This window comes from Zootoca vivipara, chromosome 4, assembly GCF_965207765.1.
Source record: "Zootoca vivipara chromosome 4, rZooViv2.hap1.1, whole genome shotgun sequence".
In the NCBI taxonomy this organism is placed as follows: Eukaryota; Metazoa; Chordata; class Lepidosauria; order Squamata; family Lacertidae; genus Zootoca; species Zootoca vivipara.
In genome coordinates this window covers 100,507,041-100,535,025 of record NC_142587.1, presented here as the reverse complement: position 1 = coordinate 100,535,025, position 27,985 = coordinate 100,507,041, and the positions used below count along the sequence as shown (strand labels likewise).

General features: G+C 41.7%; 1 protein-coding gene across 1 annotated transcript in view; it reads left to right on the top strand.

The window, feature by feature from the left end:
* Positions 1-11,263: 11,263 nt before the first annotated feature.
* The window catches only part of LOC118085084 (disintegrin and metalloproteinase domain-containing protein 21-like), a 30,682-nt gene continuing 13,960 nt past the window's right edge, over positions 11,264-27,985 (top strand). The window contains exons 1-12 of the mRNA XM_088668995.1: positions 11,264-11,393; positions 12,133-12,209; positions 13,682-13,743; positions 14,017-14,095; positions 14,581-14,657; positions 15,630-15,831; positions 17,318-17,386; positions 18,153-18,224; positions 23,228-23,400; positions 23,815-23,893; positions 25,657-25,814; positions 26,920-27,085. Of these exons, the coding sequence (XP_088525121.1) occupies positions 11,270-11,393; positions 12,133-12,209; positions 13,682-13,743; positions 14,017-14,095; positions 14,581-14,657; positions 15,630-15,831; positions 17,318-17,386; positions 18,153-18,224; positions 23,228-23,400; positions 23,815-23,893; positions 25,657-25,814; positions 26,920-27,085 (1,338 nt within the window). The 5' untranslated portion in view covers positions 11,264-11,269. The remainder of the gene's footprint in view (positions 11,394-12,132; positions 12,210-13,681; positions 13,744-14,016; positions 14,096-14,580; positions 14,658-15,629; positions 15,832-17,317; positions 17,387-18,152; positions 18,225-23,227; positions 23,401-23,814; positions 23,894-25,656; positions 25,815-26,919; positions 27,086-27,985) is intronic.

Below are 27,985 nucleotides of genomic sequence, written 5' to 3'. Positions count from 1 at the left end.
GGTGTTGGAGGTATGATGTAACATAAGTAGGTTGTCAGAAGTTATTGAAAATAAATTGTAAAAAATATAGTGAATATGCTTTGATGCTCCATAACACTAAACTCATTATACATAGCTTAGGTTATCTGAAAACTGAAATACGGTACAATTAGAACGTTCTATTTGAATTGGCAAATTAATAATAGCAGGAAAAATAGTGATAACGCTTACTGAAAATGAGTGATTTAACCAAAATGGTATGTTGCTATGATATCCAGACTTACAGAATTTGTACATTTAAGAGAGTATGGCGAAGAACCATGCTAGTGATATAAAGCAAATATTCAGGGCTGGTTAGGGAGCATTTGACCTTGCAGATGTTGTTGGACTAAAACTCCCATCATCTCTGACCATTAGACATGCTGGCTGGGGCTGATGGGAGTTGGAGTCCAGCAACATCTGGGTGATCAATTGTTTCCCACCCCTGATTTAGGGTGATATCCAGCTAAGTCATACTCAGAACTGAGGCCCAACGAATTCAGTGCACTTTAGTCAACATTAAATTTCACTTGTCTGCTCTGATTATTTATTTACCAGTAGACCTTCACCGTGAGGTCCCAGAGGAGGTCACAACAATTTAAAATGCAACGTTAAAAACCATTAAAAAACCAACAATGAGTCCTGAAAATATACATCTCAGGTATCAAATGCCAGTGTAAAGATGTGTGTATAACATAGGGTATTGCCCTTAATTTAGAATTAAGAGTTTTCTCACTGCTGAAAAATGAAGAATGGGCAAATGACAATGGTAGATATATTATATGGAGTAAATTAGAATTAGTTATGGTAATTGTTCAGCGGGCCTTTTAACTGGAGTTTTCAGATCCCAGGATGAGAAAATGTTTTTTGTTATTAAGCACTTCAGGATGTTTCATGGTAAATGATTCACAAATGAAATGAATAAGAAAGTTAACTTATAAATATGAAAACATTGTGTGTGTTTGTGTATGCTTATATAAAGGAAAGTCCTTCAGACTGCAATCCTATACATGCTTACTTGGGTGTACATCTCACTTACGGTAACTCAACTTAAGTTATTTTTGTTTACTGCACAGCAGGAGAAGCTGACCATCTCCTAATCCAGTCTAATACCTCATTATTCTCATTAAACTTGCGCTTAAATCATGGCTTCATCTGTTCAGAATAACTCTACTTTATAGGTCACCATCTTATCAGTATCATTCAGCGGAAAAGGGAAAAAATTACATTTTACTTGCCACCCATACATTGTGCCCCGGCACACATCCAACAGTACATCTCCTAGAGCATTATACACCAGACATTTAAGCACATGGTGGGCTTTCATTGTTTTTCCAGCTCACAAGGTCATAGAAGCTCCTCTACTACAATATTACCATCTTGCCCAAACTGAGGCAGAACACTAGCCGTCTGGGGATCTACACCAGAAATGGGGGATCCCTGGCTCTCGACAATGTTGGACTACAACTCCCATCATCCCTGACCATTGGCCATGTAGGCTGGAGCTGATGGGAGTTGGGATCATCACCTTGTCGTGGTGAGGGGGCTTGCATGTTCCTATGACCCTTGTGAGTGAAGCTGTTGGGAATCTCGTACTCCCAGCAGGGTCACCCAAGGCGGTAAGGTCAAAGGGAAGGAGCTAGACAAAGAATGATCCAATAAGTCCTCAATGGCAGAACAGGCGGGTGATAACAAGTGGTATGTTACAACGGCTGTGAAGGCGGATGAAGGCTGCAGCAGATAGGAATCTACCAGTGTGTTGTGACTACTTCTTGCCATCGGAACAGAGCCTTGCTGCAAAGACCGTGCATTGGTCAGTGTGCACCAATCTACACGCATAAAACAAATTCATGCACAGGCGTCTTCCAAAAACCCAACCCAAACCCCAAAAGTCCCATGGTGATCAGCAAATGGTAACAGGGGCAGGATCATGAAATCTGGAAGCCCCTGGTCATGAACCGGCACATGGGCGGTGGATACAGATTCAGTCGTTCTGACTCAAGGAACGAGGCAGTTGAGCAGCTCGGCAGCTGTATCCATGACTGAGCAGCCCCTTTTAGGTTCCACTCTGCTCACCCTGAAAAGGGAGAGGGGCTAGAAAAGGTGCCCTAAACATAGTCTGCCTCCGTTTCCCCCCTGACTGGATTGCCGCGCTCAGTGGGGTCACCACCTAGCAGTTTTAATGAAGACATTAAAGATGTCCCCACTGTGGAAGGATGTGTGGATCCCGAATTGGCCTCCACAGAATTGGCCTTGCAGACTCATTGTTAAAACCGTGTTTATGGAAGACAATCTTATTCGGCTACGAGTGATCGCCAAAGAAGAAGAAGGAGTGCAGCAACATCTAGAGAGAGTCAAAGGTTCTCCAAACTGGATCTACACCTGCCACCATCTCAATGGGCACCAGCCCTTGTCTCAACAGACTCTTACTCACTTTGACTGAACGTAGACACATAGGAAAGTCTCCCCAACATTCATAACTCAATGAAGGTTTGTCACCTACCGGTAGCTGTTTACTCCTCAGGAGTCGCCACTACCTATGTCTGCACTTGGATGATGAGGCATGTCCTTGTGGCAAGTGTCCCCGAGCAACTTTTTTTACTCCGAACGTCAAGGGCATAAGTCCTTCCTCGGCACACCGACACAGCTGAATTACTCCAGTCCACAGGTGAAAGAATTCTGGAAAGGGGTGGGTTGAATCAGTGTGTGTGTGTGTGTGTGTGTGTGTGTGTGTGTGTGTGTGTGTTGGGGGGGGGGGTTGGTAGAAAGGCAAAGTGCTCTCCACTAACAGCTGTTCCCAATTTCAGGCATGGGTTCTACCTTGATCATTCAACATATTTCTTTGTCCTGAGATGAGAAAAAGGGAGAGAACCGGCCCTGAAAAGAAGAAAACAAAAGCAAAATATTTTTAGGGATCACAAAGTTCCTGTTCATGATATTTATTTCAAAGCATTTCTACAATGCATAATATTTTTTAAAAATATCCAAGTGGCATACAGCATAAAACAGTAAAGAATATAATTAACACAAAAATAGAACATCAAACCAGTAAATAGCAGTATGAAGCAAATAAAAACAAAATTATATTATGGGTCAGGGAAAGCCTGGGCAAAAAGGCATGTTTTTATGAAATGTCTGGGGAAACTGATGGCTGCTGTTTCCCACAGGGCAGGAGAAAGGGAATTCCATAGTAATGGGGCATTAGCAGAAAATTAATTTTCTCATATATTTTAGTGGATTGTGCTCTAGAACTATAGATGCTGGAAATTTGAAATTTTAGGAGTTGAATGAGAAATTTTGGCCTAGCTTCATTACATTATTACTTTTTTTTTAAAGTGGACTTCTTAGGTTTCCTTTGATAAACTGCTCCTGTGATAAACTGCTACTGTTTCAGCTGTCTAAGTGCTTTTGAAAAGACACCAACTTTTATTGTACTGTATATACAAGCTACTAATAAAGGCCTACCCTTCTACAGACCTATACGATCACTTAAATTATGTGTGGTAGGAAAGTCTATCCAGTGTACAACACCTTATGGAATATAAAAGAAAGGTGACCCAAAAATGATAATTTTCTCTTTCGCAGTGACCACTTAAATGAATGTGAGCTGCACAATGGCACAATAAGAATTACTCAAGACTTTTCCCTCAAAGGGGCATTGTCTTCCATTCCAGAGATTCTGTGGGGCTGTGTTCTCTGATTTCCTCCATTTTCTTCTCTTTACAACAGGCACCCCCAAACTCGGCTCTCCAGATGTTTTGGGACTACAACTCCCATCATCCCTAGCTAACAGGACCAGTGGTCAGGGATGATGGGAATTGTAGTCCCAAAACATCTAGAGAGTCGAGTTTGGGGATGCCTGCTTTACAATGTATTATGTATTTACTTCATAGAGTTTACATGCACCTGATTGTAAGGAAACAGCAACCACCAAAGTAGTTTACAATAAACGAATAAGGCAATTAAATTATCAGTGGAAACAGTTAAGCAAGACAATGTCGCCGCCGTTTTGCAAGGTGCGTGTGCCGAGAACGCACGTACTGTGCTTTTCCGTGTATAAGACGGGGTTTTTTATTTTAAAAAATTGTGTTCAAAATTGCGGGTCGTCTTATAGACGGATGCAATCTCCCTCCATTTTCACAATTTGGAGTCCCCCCAAACAAGGGGCATCTTATACATGGGGGGGGGTGATACACAGAAAAATACGGTATATTTTGTCAGGTGAGCCCAATGGCCCTAAGCGGTGTCTATGCCTTCCTCTTTCATGCTACTCCCAGGGTGCTTGTGAGGAGGCGACTGTCGCGCTAGGCAGGCAGCTTGCGGGCGAAATCCGGGACCCGCCGCCCCATGCCGCCCCTCCAAGGAGCATTTCCTCGTGAGGGAAAAGGCCCTCTGCACATGGCAGGTGGCGCTATGCCCGACGGGCCTTTCCAAAGCAAGAGAAGCATGCACACCGCCCTTGCCCTCCTCGAAAGGTCGGGGACTCTGCACATGCGCCGAGGTGCCCGGGCCTGGGAGGTCAGAAGCGTCCTTTGTCAACAAAAGGCCCGGCATAGGCCCATCTCCGGTGCAGCTCCTCAAGCTGCTTGAGCAAGGGGGGAATATTGCAGCGGGGGGGGGAGCTGCTCTGCCCCCCCTCCAGAAAGGCAGCCGTGAGGGGGGTCCAAGCCGCAGGCGGGCGTGAAGGGCGTGCAAAGAAAACGCTTCAGGGAAACCAACCGCAAGGGTCTTTTCCTGGCTTGTTTCCTCTCTCTTTGTTTTTTTGCTGAACAAATCCTGGCTCGGGTCCCAGAGAGGGAAGAGGAAGGGGAACAAGAGGGTCTCTCCAGCCCCCCTGCTTCAGGCTGCGGCCTGGTGCGCTGCCTCGCCTCCCTCGGCTGTGGCCTGGTTGCCGCGGGCGACGGCCATGTCAACAAGAGGAAGGCCAGGCCATTGTTTCCTTGTGGGAGGGGCCAGAGCTGGGAAAGGGGCGGAGCCTCGGAGCCTGGGCGTTGGTTTATTCAGCGTTATATTTGCAATGTGTTCTTTGTTTTCCAAAATCAGGAATAAGGAAGTGAAAAGCGCTGTGCAGGCAGTGCTTGGGAAAGATGCATAAACTCCCCAGACATCTTATCAGTGACTAACTGATCCTATTCCTCTCCATGACAATTCAGATTGGGAACATTGGCTATAAAGTTGTCTATCGAAATCCCTAATAGCAGGTTTAGGCTGAACCTGAGTTACAATATATGAATAAAAAAAGTAGTTAACTTATCTATGAATGTGCAAGAAAATTGGAATAATAGAAGTTGCAGACGGAATAATTGGAAGACCAATCTTTATTTTTATCTCTTTTTTCTTTTTTTTCTCCCCCCCCCTCTTTTTCTTTTTGTCCTTTTTCTGTTTTTTGATCCTTTATATATTTCTCTTTTTTGAATGTGTGAATATTTGTGTACCTTGTATTGATTGTATTTATGCCTTTTTAAACAATAAAGATATTTCTAAAAATAAATAAAAATAAAGTTGTCTGTGGGGAATCAAATAGCAGGCTGCTATAACAGTGTCTTTTGGAACTTATCTACCATCTGATTTCTTTATCCTGGTAAACAAATCTGTTTATCCTTGCAATTCTGCTTTTGATGTACACTGTGTATTTTCTACTTTTAAAAAACTTTTTGATTATTTAAGAAAGTGCATGCACTTCAATAGCATAGAAGCAAGAAAGAAAGAAAGAAGGGAGGGAGAAGGTAAAAACAATACAACCGGGTTAAAATTAAAATTCAGCATACCCACAAAATGCAAATTTGAGTCGTTTCAGTCACAGTCCCTTTATTGGGAATAGTAATTTTATTTTTTTTCCTAAATAAGCAATAGCTTGCCTGTTTAACATCATATGGTCCATACCTTTCAAAAGAAAATGATGCAGAGTGGAGAGTTGGTTATTGCAGCAAGATATAAATAATGCTATGAATAATAAGATCATAATTGCATGGAAGCTCAGCGGAAGCAAATGACTTGGGCCTGAAAATGAAGTCAGTGATTTGCAGCTTCCAGCAAAATCTCTTCTAAAATAGAGGCTCATAGATCCAGAGAACAATCTAGGAAAGCCTATAAATTAAATTAAATTAAACAATAAATAAATAAATAAATAAATAAATAAATAAATAAATACATAAATACATAAATAAATAAATAAATTGGCATCAATCCTGCATGCTGAAACACAGAACTGCCACAAGCATAGTAAAAAGGTGTGGAGGAAACCCTTTTAAAAGTAAAAGGGGCATGTGGGTGATACTAGCGACCCAATCCTTCCACCCTCTCATGACTTGCCTTCCTGTATTCCTTTCACATGCCCACTTGCTTTCCTCCCAGCCTGAGACTCTTCCAGGCTGGGACAAAAGGAGGGAGAGGGTGGCAGGACAGACCCAGCCTCCTTGGTGGTGGCAGTTATACTGGTGCTTTGGTATTTAAGCTTTCCAGAAAACCAATGACATGTTTAGGAAATGAACTTTCACAATGTTATTTTTTTACAATTTTATTTACCCGTATATTCCGGCGTATAAGACGACTGGGTGTATAAGACGACCCCCAACTTTTCCAGTTAAAATATAGAGTTTGGGATAGACTCGTCCTATAAGAAATACAACCCGGCGTATAAGACAAACCCTGACTTTTGAGAAGATTTTCCCGAGTTAAAAAGTAGTCTTATACGCAGGAATATACAGTAAATCAAAAAGATTTAGCACACACTGTTATAGGAATTCTAAGGTCATATATATATATATATATATATATATATATATATATATATATATGTTCATAAATGTACAAGACAAACACATACAGACGTATATGAACCACATGTCTGAAACAGTACGGGATAGCAATCCTGAAGCCAAATTGACTCTCCCAAATTGACCTCAAATATTTCTCTGCAAGGTGGAAGGAAATGGGAAAAGCTTTCCAATTGTCTTTGGACTGTAGGGGCTTACGCCTCCCTGTAAATACAGTCTGGCAATATCTGTTCAGCTGAGCACACTTACCAATATGTATCTGAAGAAGTGTGCATGCACACGAAAGCTCATACCTATGACAAACTTAGTTGCTCTCTAAGGTGCTACTGGAAGGATTATTTATTTTTATTTCAATATGTGTAAGAGATTCAGGAACTAAGTATTTACCATCTCAAAGGAATGGCCAGGCTACCCAGAAAAGGAAATCAGATAAGGCATTATCAGGTATCCTGATCAAGCAGCACACTCCAATTTCTGGCAGGGAACCACATCTTTCTGTGATGTATGAATGATGTTTTTTGGGGGGTGGTCTTGAGCGACAGGGTAGGCTATTTCAAAAGTCTATATAAGGGCAGGCACACCTTTGTTCTGGGTCCTCCTCCTTTCTCCTGCCTGTGAGGGGAGTACCCTGTTGCAACAGCCTTAATAAAGATCAGGCTTACTACCAGCTTTGCATCTCAATATTTTCTGGTTGGCCTCTGTTATTTTCTCTTACCGATAGAGCATACCTGCCAAGTTCGGGACGTAAAGATCCGGGATCGGCAGCGTGCGCATGACCGGAAGTTGCGTGACGCAACTTCCGGTGGCGCTTTGCCCTTCTATGGGCACCAGAAAATGGCGGCGCCAGCGACGGAAGTCTCTTCCGCGCATGACCGGAAACACGTAAAAGCGACTACCAGCGCCGGCGGCGCCATTTTCTGATGCCCATAGAAGGGCAAATAGCCACCGGAAGTCGCGTCACGCAACTTCCGGTCTTGCGCGCGGAAACGACTTCCGGCGCCGGCGCCGCCATTTTCTGGTGCCCATAGAAGGGCAAAGCGGCACCAGAAAAATGGCCGCCGGGCAGAAGCCGATTTAAGGGACAATACCGGGATTTTTCACTAAACGGGAGACCGCCAGGAAACGGTAAGAAAAAAGGGGTTTTCCCTGGCGGAAACGGGATACTTGGCAGCTATGCAATAGAGAACCTACATAAGGACTCTAGACCAGGCATCCCCAAACTTCGGCCCTCCAGATGTTTTGAACTACAATTCCCATCTTCCCTGACCAATGTTCCTGTTAGCTAGGGATCATGGGAGTTGTAGGCCAAAGCATCTGGAGGGCCGCAGTTTGGGGATGTCTGCTCTAGACGGGCTCTTGGGTACCCAAGGGAAAAGGAGCAAGTTTTTTATATATATAACACACACTATGAAGCAGACCACAGTGGTGGTGGTGGTGATGATGATGATGATGATGATGATGATATTATTACCATGGTGGCTCTGTAGCAGGGGCCCAAAGGGCTCCAATTAAGGTAATAATGTAAATCCTTATAAATCCTGGAATATGCTTATATTAGAAGAGTTATGGTAACCTGTCGCTTTAAAGAAACTGATGATTCAGCAAGAAGCTGTTCCTACTGGGATGGAAGGTCAGCTAATACGTCAATCACAAAGAAGCAATTAATAAACTAGGACATAAATTGTTACATCCACACGTAACACAGGTTTCCATGCATGTAAACTAACAATATGTAACAGATCACGGTAAGAATCAAAGTTTAGTTAGCGATGCTTATTGCGCATGTGTATTAAACAGGGCCGCCTTAAGCCTATCCGGTGCCATGGTGCGAAGATCCCTCTGGCGCCCCCCCCCCTTTCCCAGAGTTGTTGACCTTTTTAGGGAGCTGACACCACACTTACATATTATCTCTGCTTGGGGAAAGAAAACATAAACAAACAGTTTTTGTTGCCCGTTTATTGTGTGCCGAGGTCCCCAAACCACCCCTCAAAGTAAAACACACACCACACATACAAGCCTGCGATTTACACATGGTTTACAAGCCATAAGGAACACCATTTCAGATAAAATCACAGCGGACTTTGCCACCAAACTCTGCCATTTTGTCCTTACCCACAACCACTTCAAATTTGGTGATGACCTGTTCCTCCAGATCATGGGCACCCGCATGGCCCCACAGTATGCCAACATCTTCATGGCAGATTTAGAACAACGTTTCCTAAACTCCTACCCACTCAAACCTCTCTTGTACCTACGATACATTGACAATATTTTTATTATCTGGACACATGGTCAACAGACCCTGAAAACCTCCCACCAGACATTCAATGACTTTCACCCCACCATCAACCTAACAAATGAACCAATCTATGCAAGAAATACGTTTTTTGGACACTACTATAAAAATACAGGATGGACGTATAGACACCACCTTATACCGAAAACCAACTGACCGACAAACATATCTACATGCTTCTAGCTACCATCCCAAACATACCAAACAATCAATTGTATATAGCCAGGCCCTACGTTACAACCGCATCTGTTCCAACTCTACAGAGACTCTCACCTAAGAGATCTACAGCAAACCTTTTTAGAACGAAAATATCCACCTGATGAAATTAAACAACAGATCAACTGAGCCAGACTGATACCCAGAGAGAACTTGCTGCAAGACAGACCCCAAAAAGAAAATAACAGAACACCACTAGTAATCACATACAGCTCCCAAGTTAAAACAGTACAACGCATCATCAGAGATCTACAGCCTCTCCTGGACAATGACAGCTCCCTTTCTCAAGCTCTGGGAGGAAGACCTTTCATTGCCTACAGACAGCCACCCAATCTTAAACAACTCCTCACCCACAATAACACAACCACCAGACTTAACATGGACACTGGTACCAGAGCCTGCAATAAACCCAGATGCCAACTTTGCTGCCACATACACGCGGACAACACCATCACTGTCCCCAACAACATCCAACATACCAGCTCAGGACTATTTAATTACTCATCTTCTAACATCATCCGCACGGATCGAGTAAGAGGCCGGGCGCAGTAGTTTTAAGTGGTTGGCCTATATTGAATGAGAAATCTCCAGCTCACGAGGCAACCGTGAGCCAATCGTTCCACCGGCTAATCTGCAGGGTTGTTGTGAGGGTGAAATGGAAGAAGAGAATCATGTGCGCTTCTTGGAGGAAAAGGTTTTTAAAAATCAATGAATAACTCCGCACCACCTCCTCCCCACTAGGCCTGGTCATCAGTGGTGTTGATCCTGCCTTAACATGTCAGAAGGTTCCCTGGGGAGGGTGGGCGTGTGTGTTGCTGGCCACCGCTTCTGCATTCACACACATCCAAGGGCCGGAATTTATTAATTTAACTAAGGGCTCAGAGCTCGAATAAAGGGGAGAGTGCCTCTCGCCAAGTAAACAGATCACACGCCCCCCCGCCCCCACCCCTTTGTATTGGCACGATTGCCAGCTTTACATTCTGAAAGAGCACTTGTGTATCTTTTTCGAAGGGGAGCGATAGATAGTAGAAAAGCCCAAACAGAGGCGGAGGATCCTCTGCAAATGTAGGGAAAGAAAGCGTCGTTACCCACAGGTTAAATTTCCACCTGCCTTGTCGTTAAGAGGCATAGGGACCCGGGGGTAGGTAGCAACCTCTGTGCATTAAGTTCGCCTGCGAGGGGAGGTGGTGAACCTTTCACACGTTACTTGAAGGATGGAAATGGCGGCTCTAGACGGGCTCTTGGGTACCCAAGGGAAAAGGAGCAAGTTTTTTTTATTATAACACACAGTGGTGGTGGTGATGATGATGATATTATTATTATTATTATTATTATTATTATTATTATTATCATTATTATTATTATTATTCCTCACCCAACTGGCTGGTTTTCCCAAGCCTCTTTGGGTGGCTTACAGCATATATATAAAACAGTAAAACACTGAACATTAAATAGGGCTGCCATATGTCCGGATATGCAACAAGTTGTTGGTTTTTACTTTTTGAAATATGGCAGCCCTACATTAAAGAGGAAGGGCACACCAGGAAGTACCTGGAAAGGGGCGGAGTTTGGAGCCGAGTGACAGCTTGAGCTCTAAAGAGGTGGGGCTTGGAGCAGCTGCAGCTGTTGCTAAGGTTTTATTTGGCACACTCTGCGTTGTTGGGCGGAGTGGCATTCAGCAGGACCAGAGCGGATTGGTGCATCCGTTGGCATTGATTCTGAGGGGGCAGGGTCGGAGTGCTCAACAAGCCAACCGAAGAGCCAGGAGGGAGGGACTTGAAACTGAGCCTGCTTGCTATTGGAGCTCTTGAGTCTGAGGAGGCAGTTAAGAGTTTCGAACGGTGCAATGGGGGCTTTGAGGGGGCGGGCCTCTGGGCTGAGTGGCAGCGGAGAGCTTGGGGTGCTGAAACCAAGTGGCAGTTGGAGCTCTGAGGAGGGAGGAGGGGAATGCTTTTGGCGGGAAATGGCTGAGGAGAAGCCGCTTGAGGCCTTGACTTGGTTTTCCCCACAGAGGCTGGGAATATTTTGCTCTGACGTGGTGCTAAGGATTCTCCTCCCCCTCCTCCTGCTGCTGCTGCTCGGCCCTGGTGTGTTTTTCTTAAAAATAAAACCCCATACCATCTATAGTTACACATATGGCTGGAGCAGGTTAGGGCACACCATCTGTGATAAGTCTTCCCAGGGCAGGTCCATCTTGCTGTCTCTGGTGTCATTCTGGTGCCATGCCTAGACAGTTTTATTTGCCTTGGCTTTTACAAAATAAACAATCTAGCGTAAAATGGCTATAGGTTTATCTGTTCTGCTGAATTTCACAGGCCGTTTTTAATACATTTTTTTGCTGCTTACTTTTATCTATTCCCTTGTTGATTTTCATGTTGATTTTTATTTCTATTGTTTTTTTATATTTTATTATGCTGTTGTAAGCTGCCCTTTACTGAAAGGTAGCATTAAAACCTTTTAAATAAAATTCGCTGCTCGGAGATCTAAGTACAGGGGTACCTTGGTTTAAGAAGAGCTTAGTTTATGAACAACTTGGATTAAGAACGCTGCAAACCTGGAAGTAGGTGTTTTGGTTTGTGAACTTTGCCTTGGAAGCAGAACATGTTCCACTTCCTGTTGAGTGTGTTCCATTTGTAATTTGAGTCCCCTGCTGCTATCGGAAAGCACGCCTTGGTTTAAGAACGGACTTCCGGAACGGATTAAGTTTGTAAACCAAGGTACCACTGTACAGCTAAATTCAGCTCTAGAACAGCAGAATGGGAAAGAAGATATTCTAGATATTCCATGGATTGCAAATGTTGATTTCACTGTTCTGTTTCTTTATAGGTTTTGTACAACCAACACAAAGATACATTTACTCTGAAGTAATAGTGCCAAAGCGGCTGGAATCAAGGGGTAGCAAAGTAATTTTCCTTTTGAATACCATTTGAGTTGCTCCAGATATTTCTTCAAACCTAATTTTTTAAAATGCAGTCAGTGATCTAGTACTTACTAGAGCAGAGCTTTCAAAACTTTTCATGTTAGTGACACACTTTTAGACATGCATCATATCGTGACACAATTATTATTAGCATTTCTTGAATTTATATACCACCCTATACCTGGGGGGTGGGGGTGGAGATTGCTGTGCACCCGGGAGCGAGGCAAGCCGCCCATGGGGTGGGGTGAGCATCCCACGGGGGTGATGCCGCCCACGGCAAGCGTCCCACGGGGGCACCTTAGCGATGTCACCCCCCTTGGGGATGACACCTGGGGCGGGCCGCATCCCCCTTCCTCCGCCAGTGATCTGGGGGTCTCAGAAATTCAGTTTTACTAAACCGGAGGTTAAACTAATCCTTTCTAGCTCCAGGAGAAGCACTGGGAGTGTTCACAGGAAACACACGCTGCAGTGTCACGGCACATAGTTTGGAAAGCTCTGTACTAGAGTTTGGGGTGTGTGTATGATATATACTATACCCATACTCACACATATACATATTCATATAGATATAGATGCATACACACTGATGGAAACAAAATTTTAAAAAATCCTTCCAGTAGCACCTTAGAGACCAACTAAGTTTGTCATTGGTATGAGCTTTCATGTGCATGCACACTTCTTCAGATACCTGGTATCTGAGTTAACATTTACCATACCTGGTTACAGGTAGGTAGCCGTGTTGGTCTGGGTCGAAGTAAAATAAAAAAAATCCTTCAGTAGCACCTTAAAGACCAACTAAGTTTTTATTTTGGTAAGTGTGCATGCACACGAAAGCTCATACCAAAATAAAAACTTAGTTGGTCTTTAAGGTGCTACTGAATGATTTTTTTTATTTACCATACCTATCTCCCTGAAGCAGTTTCTAGTCTGACATGACTTCACCTCCCTTTCTTATTGGAGAGTTTGGGAAACTGTGCCATGGCTGTTTCCAGGCCTGTTCTTCTTTAAATCACAATAGCATAATCTTGGTCAAACAAGTTTGGAGAAAGGAAAGGGGACCTTCTGGATTAGGAACTAAAATGAATTATTTTCTTCTCTGTACGAGCACTAATTTTTAAAAAGTAACAACAAAAGATAATCGGTGTCTGATTTCCTTATCAAAATTTATTGCTAGTTTTGTTATCGTTTGCTCCCAGAATGTGGTACATAGAGGTATAGTACAGAACACTGATAGACATGAATAGATCTAATCAAGTTTACAACCATCTGATTTATATAAATAAGTGCATAACTGTTAGATTAAGCTTTTCTCATAAGCTCCACCCTCTCCAAGCTTGAACACATGATGAATTAAGAGTAAGTTCTCAGGGAGGATGGTAATGAGAATTAATTAACTGTTCTGTATTCTCTGCCCCACCCCCCACCCCCCACCCCCCACCCCCGGTCTAACTTTAGACAGATGTATCTTATCTTATTAAAATGGAAGAAAATTCCAGAGTTGTTCATCTTAAACAGAGGTAAGTGGCTGCATCCGTTGATAAATTGTTGAATGTGCGACTTCTGTCCCAAGAAGCATTCCCTGTAGATGTGGAAGACTACTCTTTTTTCTTATTAAGAAAAGTTATATAGGAATAAGATGTGAAAATAGAAATGAAAGTTTGAGCCCATCGCTGAACTATGTAACTTTTAGAGGAGTAGCCATCTTAATCCATTGCAATACTTTACCATGCCTCAGAGATTGCAACTAGCAAACTATAATTCTGCCATTTAATTTATTTTAAAACTTTCAGATCCTTTATAACTGCAAATATGCCTATTTATACATATAATGTGAAGGAAGACCGGATTGCAGATTATCCATATATTCAGGTAAATTTTATTCATATGCACCCCAATGGTTTAAAGGTATTAGGAGACATGTGCCCAATTTTTAAAAAATGGGCATGTGAAAATAGAAATTTTTTACTGTAAATTTTGAGAGTTTATGTAGAACTCAGGTAGATTCTACATAACTCCAGTTGAACTCCAGTATCTGGAGTATCAATACTTCTGGTTGAAACCCAATATCTTATTCACACTGTTCTGCATTTTGCTCCATTTACATTTTTAATATGTAATTGTTTTTAACTGTTTTTATATATGGAACTGTTTTATATATATCATACTGTAAATGATGCCTCATGAGAAGTGATTCAGAAATAATAATGTATGGGTTTTATGACTAATCACCTGGTTTTGTGCAGGATGTCAAAGTTCTTAACCCTGAGCTGAGCATGGTTCAATCATTTTGTCAAGCTGTTCTATTCAACTTCATTTGATTTCCCCCCCTAAAGATGTGTATTTGGTCCTTGCAGGATGACTGCTATTACGGCGGATATGTGGAAGACGCCTTAGACTCTCAGGCCTTCCTCTCTACCTGCTTTGGGCTTTGGTAATAAAGATGTTGGGGTAGAACTGAAAGAGATATACATGCCATGAGCCTTAAGTTGTGAATATTTGTGCCTCTACAGCTATTCTCAGAGTAGATTTTATGCAGACTTCCCTCCATAAAAGCTGGGTAAAGCAATTGTCTAAGTTTAATTTAGTTTTCAGTTCTTGTATATGCAAACGCAATGATAAAGCACTGTGGGAAGCAGGCAGTTTTTGGGACCCAAAACATACTTGTTATACCTTCAATTCTAAGTAGCAAAATAACATCAATTCTTAAGGAACTATATGATTAAATGATTCAAATTATGAATCTTCCAAGTACATGGACTGAAACCTCATAGCAATATACAAAAAATTGGATGCCACAGGCTGTTCTCCATCTTAAATGTGGATTATAATTTGTTGGCAATTATAATAGCAAACAGATTAAACTATTTACAGGTAGGTAGCCGTGTTGGTCTGAGTCGAAGCAAAATAAAAAAAATAAAAAAATTCCTTCAGTAGCACCTTAAAGACCAACTAAGTTTATATTTTGGTATGAGCTTTCGTGTGCGTGCACACTTCTTCAGATACACTAGAAACAGAAGTGTCAGACCCTATATATATACAGAGGGTGGTGGGGGTGGGTGGGAATGGGAGATGGGCTGATGGGAGTGGTAAACCTGTAGATGGGTGTTAATATAAACTCAGATTAAACTATGTTATAGGGCAGTACATCAATGAACATCAAAGGGCTTTATTAGGGAAATATCTCTCAAAGATAATATACAAGCCATGATAAATATATTAGACAATGCAACCCATGCAGCAAAAAACCCCATGCATTGTCTAATATATTTATCATGGCTAAAATTTTATTGGGCCAGCCAGATAAATATGATCCAGGACCGTCAATTGCCTTTCCCTGGCTTAATGCATTTGCTGATTTGTTGACCCTAAGTCTGTCTTTTGGGTTTTTGCCCCAACCCCCCAGGGGACATGTGCAAATTGGGATTTTAGGCTATGAAATTGAACCTATTGAGAATTCTTCCACATTTCAACACCTTATTTATCGAAAGACTCCAGAGCACCTTGAACCGTGCAGAGGAATAATTGAAGATGGAACATATTTAGGAAGTGAAGCTGGAGAAATAAGAATAATTGACAGTGATGGCCCAATTCCTTCTGCCATTGGAGTAAGTAGTTTTTGGTTTTGCTGAATCCATACATTAAATTGAATTTATGTACCAAATGTGCCTTAAATATTCCAAGCCTAAGATCCTTCTCCCCTGTTTGGGGATGTAGAAAGATATGATCCTAATTGTTGGTGTGGGTAGAAGGGAAATGGAAAAGTGTGGTTCCCACCATCAATTTTGATAGTTTCTGCCATTCCACATTGCTGCTTGGTGGGAAATAGATATTAGTGACATCCTCTGTTGCTGAATATGTTGCTCTTCGAAAGAGAGTAGGGATGGTAGTCTTGACCAGGAAGGATGTGGAGTGTGAGCAGGGGCACTGACTTGCCCCCCACATTGAGGGGGCCCAGTGTCACATGACATCATATGCACAACATCATGTGCTGGATGGGAGGTGCCAGGGGGGCTGTTGCCCTAAGCGTGCAATCTGGGGAAGATGCAAACCAGGCACCCCCTGCAGAGATCCCCATTGCGCCCTGCCAGTGGCAGGGGCTGGAGAGCACAGAGAGTGAAGATGACGCTCTGTGCCTCGCTCCTGCTGGCACACAAGCGCTTGCCCGCCGGCGATGGGGGATAGGGAGCACAGAGGGTGTGTTTGCAGGTGGGAATCTGTTTGGGGGGGCCCTCAATATTGGGGGGCTTGGCCCCCTACACACAAATATTGAGGGGGACAATGCCCCTTCCGCCCCATATAGTTGATGCCCCTGAATGTAAGAAAGGAGAAGAAGGGAGACTATAGTGCAGGCATAGGCAAACTCAGCCCGCCAGAAGTTTTGAGACTACAGTTCCCATCATCCCTGACCACTGGTCCTGTTAGCTAGGGATGATGGGAGTTGTAGTCCCAAAACATCTGGAGGGCCGAGTTTGCCTATGCCTGCTTTAGTGTAAGTTAGGGGCACATTTGGTTATTGTATCTGCAGAAGAAACTTTTTGAAAGAGGAAGATCTCTAACACTCTAAGTTTAAGTTATTTAACGTACAGTGTTAAAAACAGTTTAAAACAACAGTTTAAATGTTTTTAAACTTTTAAATACTGCATTTTTAATTGTAACCTGCCCTGGGACCTTTGAGTTAAGGGGAGGTAATAAAACAATAATGCTATTCATTTCAATCTATTGTTGTGTTTTTGTTGTTGCATACGATTGTACTTTTATTGTAGGGGTGATTCTTAGTTTGGTTCTGTGTAAGCCACCTAGATAACTTCTCTTATCGGGTTATAAATAACTAAATCAATAAATTTAACTAGGGTAAAGGATGGATGAAATTATTGATTTGGTATTATTGATTTGGTAAGAGAATTATTGATTTGGTAACAGAAAAAAAGAAAGAAATAGAATTATTGGTGTAAGAGCTTCTAGCTGAATAATGGGTATAGTTGTTTATTGTAAGGTTAATTTTATGTGATAGGCCTGTTTAGGTTTCTTCTAAAGGAATATTCATGGTACATTTCTGCAATGAAACTTTGTTTTATGTATATTTTGTTTCAGCTAGGTGATCTTGAATATGACCCACCTATCAGATATCTAGAATATTATGCTGTTGTTGACAAAAGCACGGTAAATGTTGCCATATTTTTTTTACTAGCAGCCTCATATTTGGTGTTGCTCAGGAATTCTGAGACCAAAAAACCAGTGCACTTTTTAAAGATTTGATGTCCACTGTCTTGAGTCAAAATGTTGTCCAATTGTATTTAAACATAGACAGAAACCTCCTAATGCAAAATTTTGTTATATATTAAGAGGTGTTCAGATGCATATCAAGCAGATGTTTCCACCTTAAAATATATGGTAGGCTTATTGCCATTGTTTGTATCCTGCCTTTCAAGATACAAATAATTCCAAAGTGGCTTACTAGTAACATATTTATGGCAATACACATGCACATATCACACTGAAACATACACCCCCCACCCCACCCCAATCAACGTAAATATTACAAATCTCTATCAATTTTGTTTTCAGGACCTCAGACTTCCAGTTAAAGCATATTGATAGTTTGAGTTATTAGGATGCATATTGTTATCATTGGCCAGCTAAATGGAACAATCAAGATAGTTTATTGAGGGGAAAAAATTACATTACTAATTTCAATAGTTGTTGAAAGATGCATATATCCCACACCTTTTTTATATATAGCTTGTAGTTTCTAGTGGTTTGGAGTATTTGTATTCATTCAGAATATTAGGTTTATGAAACTCTCAACATACGATATTTTAATGAAAATTATCCAAAGGAGTATTAATGATGAGGAGGGAATTTGAATGCATCTGAAGAACCCAAATCATAGTTAAACATTTTGTCTTTCATTTTCTCTATCTCTTAGTTTATTCTCAATCATCGCAATGAAACTCAGTTAGTGTTGATAATGCTTCGTATGATCTCTGATGTTCACAGCGTGAGTATATTTTATAAGACCTTTGGTGAAGGGCATGTTAAACATAATCACTCTAAACGGTCACATGGATAAATAAAATATGAGATATGAAGCAAGATGGGCAGACACTATTCTCCCATTTGTTTTATATGTAGGTTTGTCAGTTAGACAAACAGAAAACTATGGAGTGAAACTCCATTATCTCAATGATTTCTTGCTTCTTTTAAAAGTCTTTTCTGTGAACCTCATGGAGAACTGATTGCTGCCCCAATAGAAAACAATTCAGATATCCAAGATTTTGGTTTAGCTTTGATTGAGGAGTAGTGTGTCCACCCAAACACAAATGGTAGCAGAAACAGGGGTGTGGGACGGGGGATGCGGTCCTCCCCGGCTGTCACCCCTGAGGGGGTGACAAAATGGCACACTGTGGGGGGCAGCACTTACCACGGGGCCTGGCCTGCAGCATGCCCAAGCCACGCGTCTCTTCTGGGAGTGATGCAGTGGCTCAGGGTCCTGCGCTGCCCAAAACAGCAGCGTGGGGCTGGGCTTGCGTCCACCAGGCAGACTCCATGGGCAGCTTGCTGCAGCGCCCCCGTGCACAACTTGCCCTGCCCCTGCCGCTCTAGGTGCCGAGCAGCTAGCTATGCCTCTGGCAGCAAAGATGGGTCTTAGGATCTCTCTCTCTCTCTCTCTCTCTCTCTCTCTCTCTCTCTATATATATATATATACCGTGTTTCTCATATTATAAGACACGTCTTATATTTATTTTTTCCTCAAAAAAACACACTATGGCTTATTTTCAAGGGATGTCTTATTTTTTTCCTCCTCCTCCTCCCGCAGCCGGCATTGCTGCTGTGCCTATCACTATGTCTTATTTTCGGGGTATGGCTTATATTCCTTGAATGCTTAAAAATCCTGCTATGGCTTATTTTATGGGTATGTCTTAAAATATGAGAAACAGGGTATATGTATTTTATAGTAACAAAACATAAAAAACAACTGATTTAACATATACAACCAATATAAACAACAAAAATAAAAATACATAATTCAATTTTATATTCCATATCTTCCTCCTTTCCCTCCCTTCTACGTTTCTATAAATCACTTACTTGGCACTTTCTAAAGCTTAATAACATTCTATTTCTTAATTATCTATTCTAAGTATTACTCTTAATCCCTTTTCAATCAAAAATTTCCAAAACCTCATAGTATAATTTTAATCTTAAGAGCATAACAACATCTTATCATATATCTAAATCTTAACACATATTACATTTATCTAACTTACTTCTACAGCCTCCTTATACTATCAAATCCTTTACTAATTTTATAATTCTTTTCTAAATAAACTTTAAATTTCCTCCAATCTTCTTCCACTGATTCTTCTCCCTGGTCCCGGAGTCTCCCAGTCAGTTCAGACAGTTCCATGAATTCTATCAGCTTCATCTGCCAATCGTCCACCTTAGGTAGGATCTTTCTAATTTAGGTCTTATTTCACACAGAAATGTGGTTTTCTTCTGGATTTGTAGCTAGAAATCTAGTTCATCAGGTAGAGTTCTTAATGGTTGTTTGGCCCTAATTTAACGCATCCTGACCCTGCAAATATTCTTGGTTTTTAAAAAAATCAATTTAGTGATGCCCAAGATTTTTTTCTTATCCTTAAACTTATTGTTTATATTTTATAGTATTTTTAAATAATGTTTTTCTTTGTGTATAGTAAGTGCATCCTCGGGCCATATCCAGTCTAAATAACAAACAGGTACACTTCCAGAAAACTAGAAAATTCAGGTGTGCCTTAAACTGGAGCTAACATCTTTTAACTACATTGTTTTGTCCAAAAGAAAGATGTGAAACGGAATGATAACTGACCAGGGAGTCTCTAATCACTTTGTTTGTGATTTTGTTTTCTTGAGTGATTCAATCAAAAATGACCTATTTGAATTACTGTGCCCCAGTATTCTAAGCATAATGTTTTGTCCTTCCATTTGTGCAAGTGGGAGGCACTTGTAGTGACAGCCTTCACTGTGAAGGTAGGGTACTTACTATTTATTATTTTTCACTTTATTTCATACCATGAATTTTCAGTCATGAAGGTTCCTTAAAGTAGCTTATAAATAAGACCATAACAAATAATGCAATAGAACATAATACAATAAAGAATTTATAACAGTAAAATAGCATAAAATATACTGCAAACAACCACTTAAAAAGCAACAACATAATAAAAACAGAACAGCATCAGCATTCAAATTATTGAGGGATTAGGGTGATTTAGATAGTTGAGTACCACTAAAAGGTTTTTGTTTTTGTTTTGGAAGAGAAGGGTTTAACAAAGAAAAAGAAAAAAAAGACACAAGACTACAGAACTTAACCCCAAAAGGGAATTTGAAGACAAGGGAAAAATACTAAAAAGCATCTATCTCTGAACCATTGTTAGAAATATAAATTGGGAAAGCTATCTTTGAAAGAGTAGGGGTGACAGACAGAGAGAGAGAATGTGCTGGAAGACAAGGAAGAAAAAGTGAGGGGAGAGAGACAAAGAGATAAGGGGAATTGTTACCTGTCCCTAATGTGTTGAAATAAATGAAGAAGTACGATAAGTATGCTTGGCAGCATATTACATGCAAAAATTGGACCAGCTGTTCTCAGGCCTTAGTATAAGGTTACCAGACGTCCCCATTTCTCGGGGACAGTCCCCAGATTTACAAATCAGTCCCCTGACAAAATCCTATCATTCCTGTTGTTGTTTAGTCGTTTAGTCGTGTCCGACTCTTCGTGACCCCATGGACCATAGCACGCCAGGCACTCCTGTCTTGCACTGCCTCCCGCAGTTTGGTCAAACTCATGTTCGTAGCTTTGAGAACACTGTCCAACCATCTCGTCCAACCTATCATTCCTACTGAAGTTGAAAAGTGTCCCCAGATTCATTGAAAAAAATCTGGCAACCTTACCTTAGTAGCGCAACCAAAAGCAGAAGCAGAAGGACTGGGAGCATAAGTGTAGCCAGGATATTTGTTAGGTGGGGAAGGACTTTGTTGGGGGCGGCAGAACCAATGTGATTGGTCAGTTAGTTAAATATTTCTATTGTTTTACTTGATCTAGGGGGCAGCTGTCCCCCTCTACCCCACCAGCTACGCCCATGACTGGGAGAGCAGGCACCCCCAAACTGCAGTAGGATTTTCAGTGTGCATGAATGCAGGGTGTACATCCAGCTAGAAATTCCAAGAGTCAATCAAGCAGATTGCTCTTAATAATACATCAAATAAAGGTAAAGGTAAAGGGGCCCCTGACCATCAGGTCCAGTCGTGTCCGACTCTGGGATTGCGGCGCTCATCTCGCTCTATAGGCCGAGGGAGCCGGCGTTTGTCCGCAGACAGCTTCCGGGTCATGTGGCCAGCATGACAAAGCTGCTTCTGGCGAACCAGAGCAGCACACGGAAACCCCATTTACCTTCCCGCCGGAGCGGTCCCTATTTATCTACTTGCACTTTGATGTGCTTTCGAACTGCTAGGTGGGCAGGAGCTGGGACCGAGCAACGGGAGCTCACCCCGTTGCAGGGATTCGAACCGCCGACCTTCTGATCAGCAAGCCCTAGACTCTGTGGTTTAACCCACAGCGTCACCTGGCTCCTAATACATCAAATACAGGAGTCCAAAAACAATTATAACTTTAGGAAAACAAAAGTATATTAAAAATTGTCTGCTGTAAAAGAAGTTCCATTGGATTCAAATGGGTTGAAAGTGCCAGGGATGATTTCTGAAAATCGTTATGAAGGTTGTGTATAAGATTTTGGTATACTTCATCGAAAACTGGCAGAGTGATGCCTTCATAGAAATGTAGAGTTGGAAGGGATCCAAAGGGTCATGTAGTTCAAACCCTAATGTCCCATTTCCTTGACACCCAACTGTAAACAAGACATTGTTCTGCAGCATCCAAGTGCTATGACATTTGCATCCATGTAGAAATTGAGGGTTTTAACTTATTCAAAAGGAATATACCAAACAGGAAGGGAGGAAGAGTAGCATTATATGTAAAGGTGTACACTTGAGAAGCAATTCATGACTTGGAGCATGGAAGGCAGATTGAGAGTGCATAGGTAAAAATTGTAGGAGAGGGAAATGGTGATGTTACTGTGGGTGTCTGCTGTAGAACTCAAGCCAGGCTAAAACTTAGATGATGCCTTCCTAGAGCAGATTACCAAACATTCAAAAAGGAGAGATATAGTAGTCATGGGAGACTTCAGGTATCCCAATATATGTTGGAACTCAGACTCTGTCAAGAACGTAAGGTCCAACAAATTCCTCCATTGCCTTGCTGATAATTTCATTTCCCAGAAGCTGGAAGAAGCAACAAGGGGATAATCTCTCATGGACCTGGTCCTCACCAACAAGAAGGAACGGCTGGACAAAGTGGAAGTACTGGGAACCTTGGGAGGAAGTGATAATGTTCTCTTCAGTTTCATTATACAGAGGCAAGAGAAAACTGAGTAGTTGGGCATGCATTGGCAGATGGAGATCCAACCTCTGCTTAAAAAGCTCCTATGAAGGAGAGTCCACCTCCTCCTGAGGGAGTCCGTTCCACTGTCAAGCTACTCTTACTGTCAGAAAGTTCTTCCTGATGTTTAGTTGGAATCTCCTTGTAATAACAACAACAACAACAACAACAATTTATTATTTATACCCCACCCATCTGGCTGGGTTTCCCCAACCACTCTGGGCGGATTCCAACCGAATATTAAAAACAGTACAGCATCAAACATTACAAACTTCCCTAAACAGTAACTTGAGTAAGAGTTGTTCTTTCTCAACAGGTCCCTTTCAACTCCACAATTCTAGGTTTCTTTGATTAATCATAGCCGTGAGGGGTGAGCACTGTTCCTGACAACCAGGCAACATTTCTGTTGGCTCTTGACACCATAACAACTATGAAAGGGAAAGCTGGAGGTGGTGGGCCAAAATGGAGGCACTTTGGCAACAATACTATGCATTACAACTGCACAATTTGGTGTTTTCTGTTTTCAGATATACTTGCCATTAGGTCTTCACCTTTATTTGGTAGGATTGGAGTTGTGGACAGAAAGAGACTACATAACAATTGATACTGAGAATCTTAGCGTGACTTTAGCTGCATTTCACCAATATGCCATCTCTGAGCTTCAGCAAAATGTGCATTTTGATCATTCAGGAATAATTACGTAAGACTCTACAGTTTCTTTCTTGAAATTGTCTGCCTTCTTTTCAATAATATGAAAAGGCCAGATTATTATTATATTATCACATCACCATCACCATCATCCTAAAGAAGCCCAGAGTGGCAAATACACAAGTAATGAAACAAAACATTTAAAAAATCCTTTGCATCTGTATCAGTTTATAGTAGGATCCCTAGCAAGGACCCTTTCCTTGTCTTTGGTCTTAGCTTATTTAATCATGATTATTATTGTTCATTCATACTCCAGCTTCTTACAAAATATAGGGAGGAAGCTTACATTAAATCTGTTTAAATCTAAAATGTTCTGCTCATAAACCTGGGCAATATAGCTGCTCTGTAACTTTTGCAGTTTTTTATAACTATAACATGTACAGTAATATCTTCTGTTATGTTACAGGGCTAAAGGGTTTCCTGCTGGACTTTCTTGGGGGAATCGGTTTTGTTTTTACACTCTAGTTTCAGTGTCTGCTATTCATGTAGGTGATTATCAGTATCTTTATTTTTGTCTTTGTAATATATTCCTAAAATTAGTAGGCTGCCAGAGGGAGGGAGGTAAATAGGGGTTTAGCCACTAGTTCTCCAGACCTTCCTTTCCATTCCATCGCATTCCATTCGGGCCAAGCTACCTGTGACCTCAGGAAATTTGCTGCAGATTATTATTTTTTTTTAAAAAAAAAGATGTAAAGAACACAGCTGCCAAGGAAAGGAGATTTGGCTCAAATGTGGACTGTAGATTGAGGCAAGAGTGATAGTTCTATCACCATTCACCCCTTGTACAAATATAATACTATTATTTAATTAACTTATTAGTTGCTTTACGCAAATGTCTCATATCAGTATAAGAATAGGCAGCTGAATCAGACCAGTGGACCTGAGTACAGCAGCACCTTGCCCTCCTGCAGTTTCCAACTATTACTCAGAAGCATACTGCCTCTGACTGGAAGCAGAGCAGAGCCATCATGGCTACAACACATGGCAGTAATCCAACCATGAGGTTAGCTGCACATAGATCACTGAAGCAAGTTTATTCCCATCCAGAGAGAGCTGCAGCTGGGCCACCAGCTGAAACTAGTAAAGGCAATATGACCAGTTGTACATCCAGCGGCAAAGATTAATTACCCCCAAACAGTGCACCCGATCCTTCAGGGTGAGTGCAACCCCACTGAAAACATCTTTAAGGGACCTATGCTGAGTAGGCACTTGGTTACAGCCTTCAATGTCCATCCATCATTAGCAGCTGGATCTAACCTGGCCCAGTGCCATAGTTAGGAAAATGGAAGTGGCCCATATGGGCAAGCACAGGGGCTTCTAATCCAGTGATGAGGCTGCAGTGCCATGGGAAAGGCCCCGACCAGCTCCATCTGAGTGAAAGTGATGGGGAGGAAAAAGAGTGATTGACCGGGAGGATGGGACTATGTCTGGCACCAGACCTCGAGCATGGGTTGGGTTGGGTTGGGGTGGGTGAGTGTTTGGGAAGGGAGCAGCCTGGGCTCAGACCTTAGCTTGGGGGTTAGGCCTGTGCTGGTACTACGGGTGGCATCATTGCGGACTGCTGTGTAGATTGGAAAGGTGCACAGGAGGCGGTGGATGGCTGAATTTGCGTCTTCTCTGTAAGACTTGAGAGGGTGCTGATGGGAAGGAGGATGAAATCTGGTAGTTGTTGGTTTAGGACAGGCATCCCCAAACTTTGGTCTTCCAGATGTTTTGGACTACAATTCCCATCATCCCTGACCACTGGTTCTGTTAGCTAGGGATCAGGGGAGTTGTACGCCAAAACATCTGGAGGGCCGCACTTTGGGGATGCCTGGTTTAGGAAGTGGGGTGCGAATGGGACAGCAAGGCCAGGAGGTTTTTGGTCTTATGTCTCATGGCTGATCTTGCTGAGGGAGTGGAGGAAACAGCTGCTCTTCTTCAGGCCTCCATGTGAAATACTCAGTTTGGGACTGTGGGTGGAGAGGGCTGTTGAAAAAGAGGAAAGTGGCAAGGACAAAATGAATCCAGGTCTCAAAATGTATTAAGGCATAACATTGGGGGTGGGGGGAGAAAAATTACTTCCTTTCAATAACACAAATTCTGAAATCATCTTCCAAAAAATATAGTTGTAGGGTAGTACCCAATTTATATTTTTTTAAAGCAGATTAAATATACTCAAAGGATGTAAATGAAGTATGTATTTATTGAAAGTGTTTAATATTCTGATTACCTCAGTCCCTTCTTTCCTTTTCCTCATTGTATGCAGACATATAGAAATCCTAAAGTTGATGCTGAAACAATTGCACACGTGTTGGGTCATTCTCTTGGCTTTGGCCATGATGACACACCCTTAAACAAAGCTCGGGGCTGTGACTGTAATTGCACCAAGCCTGGCAGGTGTATAATGGCAGCAACCGGCAATCCGTGAGTAGTCCTTAATTGATCGATTTATTTCTTCCTAGTGTGTTTGGAAAGAAAAGCTGGTCATGTTATATTTTTGCTCAGTTCATTTCTTGCCACTAAAGGTATTCTGCTCAGTTGTCCCTCTTAGAGTCAAACTACAGATTACACTAAGTATCCCATTAGTGTTGTGTGCTTGGCTTTCGTTCCCCCACTGCAACCCTGATCTTAATTGCCCTTTCCCTCAGCTCCTGCTATTTAGTGGAGGGGAAAACAAGCATGATGATGAAGCTGCTAATTATGTGCTTTACGTAATTTGCAGGCAGATCCACCTGAAAGTTATCTTGTAATCCCTCTTGAAATAAATGGGAGCTATGCAAGAGTATGTCATTCCCAATAATTTTCTGGAGAACAGAACAGTTTCTTGGTAGATTTCCCACTGGAAGAACCTTCTACAGTACACACACATTAAGCTCCTTTGTGGATTTTCTTTGGAGAAGATAAGCAAGATAGGAATTCTCATTAATTATCAGATAGATGAAATAAAAAATTATTATTTTTTACAATTGTTAAGAGTTTCTTGGTTCTAGACACCCTAAATTCCTGGGTCCAATAGATGACAGAATTTAATTAAGGCTTGGGGTGTCAAAAGCTAAGCTAGTCTCCTGTGTAATGTAATAGCTAGACCTTGTTTATTAAGATGTGTACTAGATACTTCCAAATCATCTAGAATCGGTGTATGTTAAAAGCTAATTAAGTCAGACTAGCCTTCTGTGTGGGGCAATGAGCTATTAGAACAAAGGAACCCGGTATGAGATGGCAGGTGAGTGGGGCTAACAGTGTATTCCTCTTTGAGTAGCAGCATGGTGCAATTATTTCCTGGCTTCCTCGGTCTAAGCATCTGGCTGTAACCTGTATTAAAGAATAAGTGGTTTTATACATTTTCTCCTAGTGTGTTTCAATATTTTGAGGATTTGAAATAATTTAACTATTGATTTTTGTTTCTATCTATTGTTGCACAGCACCTTAGAAGAAATTGTACCCTGAAAGGCAAGATACAAATTAGTATAGTAAATGTATTTAATAAATCATTTCATCATACTGGATAATAATTTCTTCTCTGTTACAGAACATGTTCAAGGCTGAGTAACTGCAGCAGGATGGTATATTATGATGCAATAAGAAAACCAGGAAAAGAATGTCTTACTGACATACCTAGCCACCTAGTTAGCAGAAAGAAGTGTGGAAATGGTGTCATTGAGGATGACGAAGAGTGTGACTGTGGCCACGATGAGGTTAGGCATTAAGACTGCTCTGAAAGATGTGCACAGAAGAATTAATAAGGTGTGGATGTATATATTTTCCCAGCTGTGGAATTGCTCTGGAGGACAATGACTGATTCTAACTTTTCAGTCTGCTCCAAAATCTCCTGTTCTGTATTCTTAGCAAATCAACGCTGCAGTTGTAGCATACTTAAATAAGTCCCACCGAACTTAACAGGGCTTATTTAGACAAGCATAGCCTTATACTGTCTACTCAGATATAAGTCCTGTTATGTTAAATGCGACTTATTCCCCAAGGAAATGCATATAGGAATGCAGCCTAGATCATTTACTTTTCAGGACCAAATTACTTCACTAGAACTGCTAGTCTGCGGGCCTTTTCTCACAAAGAGAGAACAAGAGTAGTATGAGAATTGTATTTCTATGGTGTAATCTCTTCCGGGTAGGGATTATTATTATTATTATTATTATTATTATTATTATTATTATTATTTATATCTCACCTTTCCCCCAGTCTGGGACAGAGATAAAATAGAACAAGCGAGAAACATAGAAAAGACAGTCATTAAAATGTAATTGGACACTAACAGAATTAAGATAGTGTGAGGGACAGGGACTACAGACAGCCCCCTCCCATCCTGAGAAGTAGTTCTTCCCCGAGTACCAGCTGCAGCGGAGAGGGAGAAGAGTCCAGCGGGGAAGCAGGAAGTAGAGGACATGGCTCTGGCAGGGTCGCAGAGCCCCTGCTCCGCTTGGGAGAGGAAGAAAGGGAGAGGGAAAAGGGGAGGAGGGAAAGCACGGAAAGAAGACCTTTCCCTCCTGTTCCGGAATTGCGCAGAAAGAAATGGGGGAGGAGATTCGGGATTCCCAGACTTCTTTGTTGGAAAAAAAACGTGGGAATCGCTATTCCAG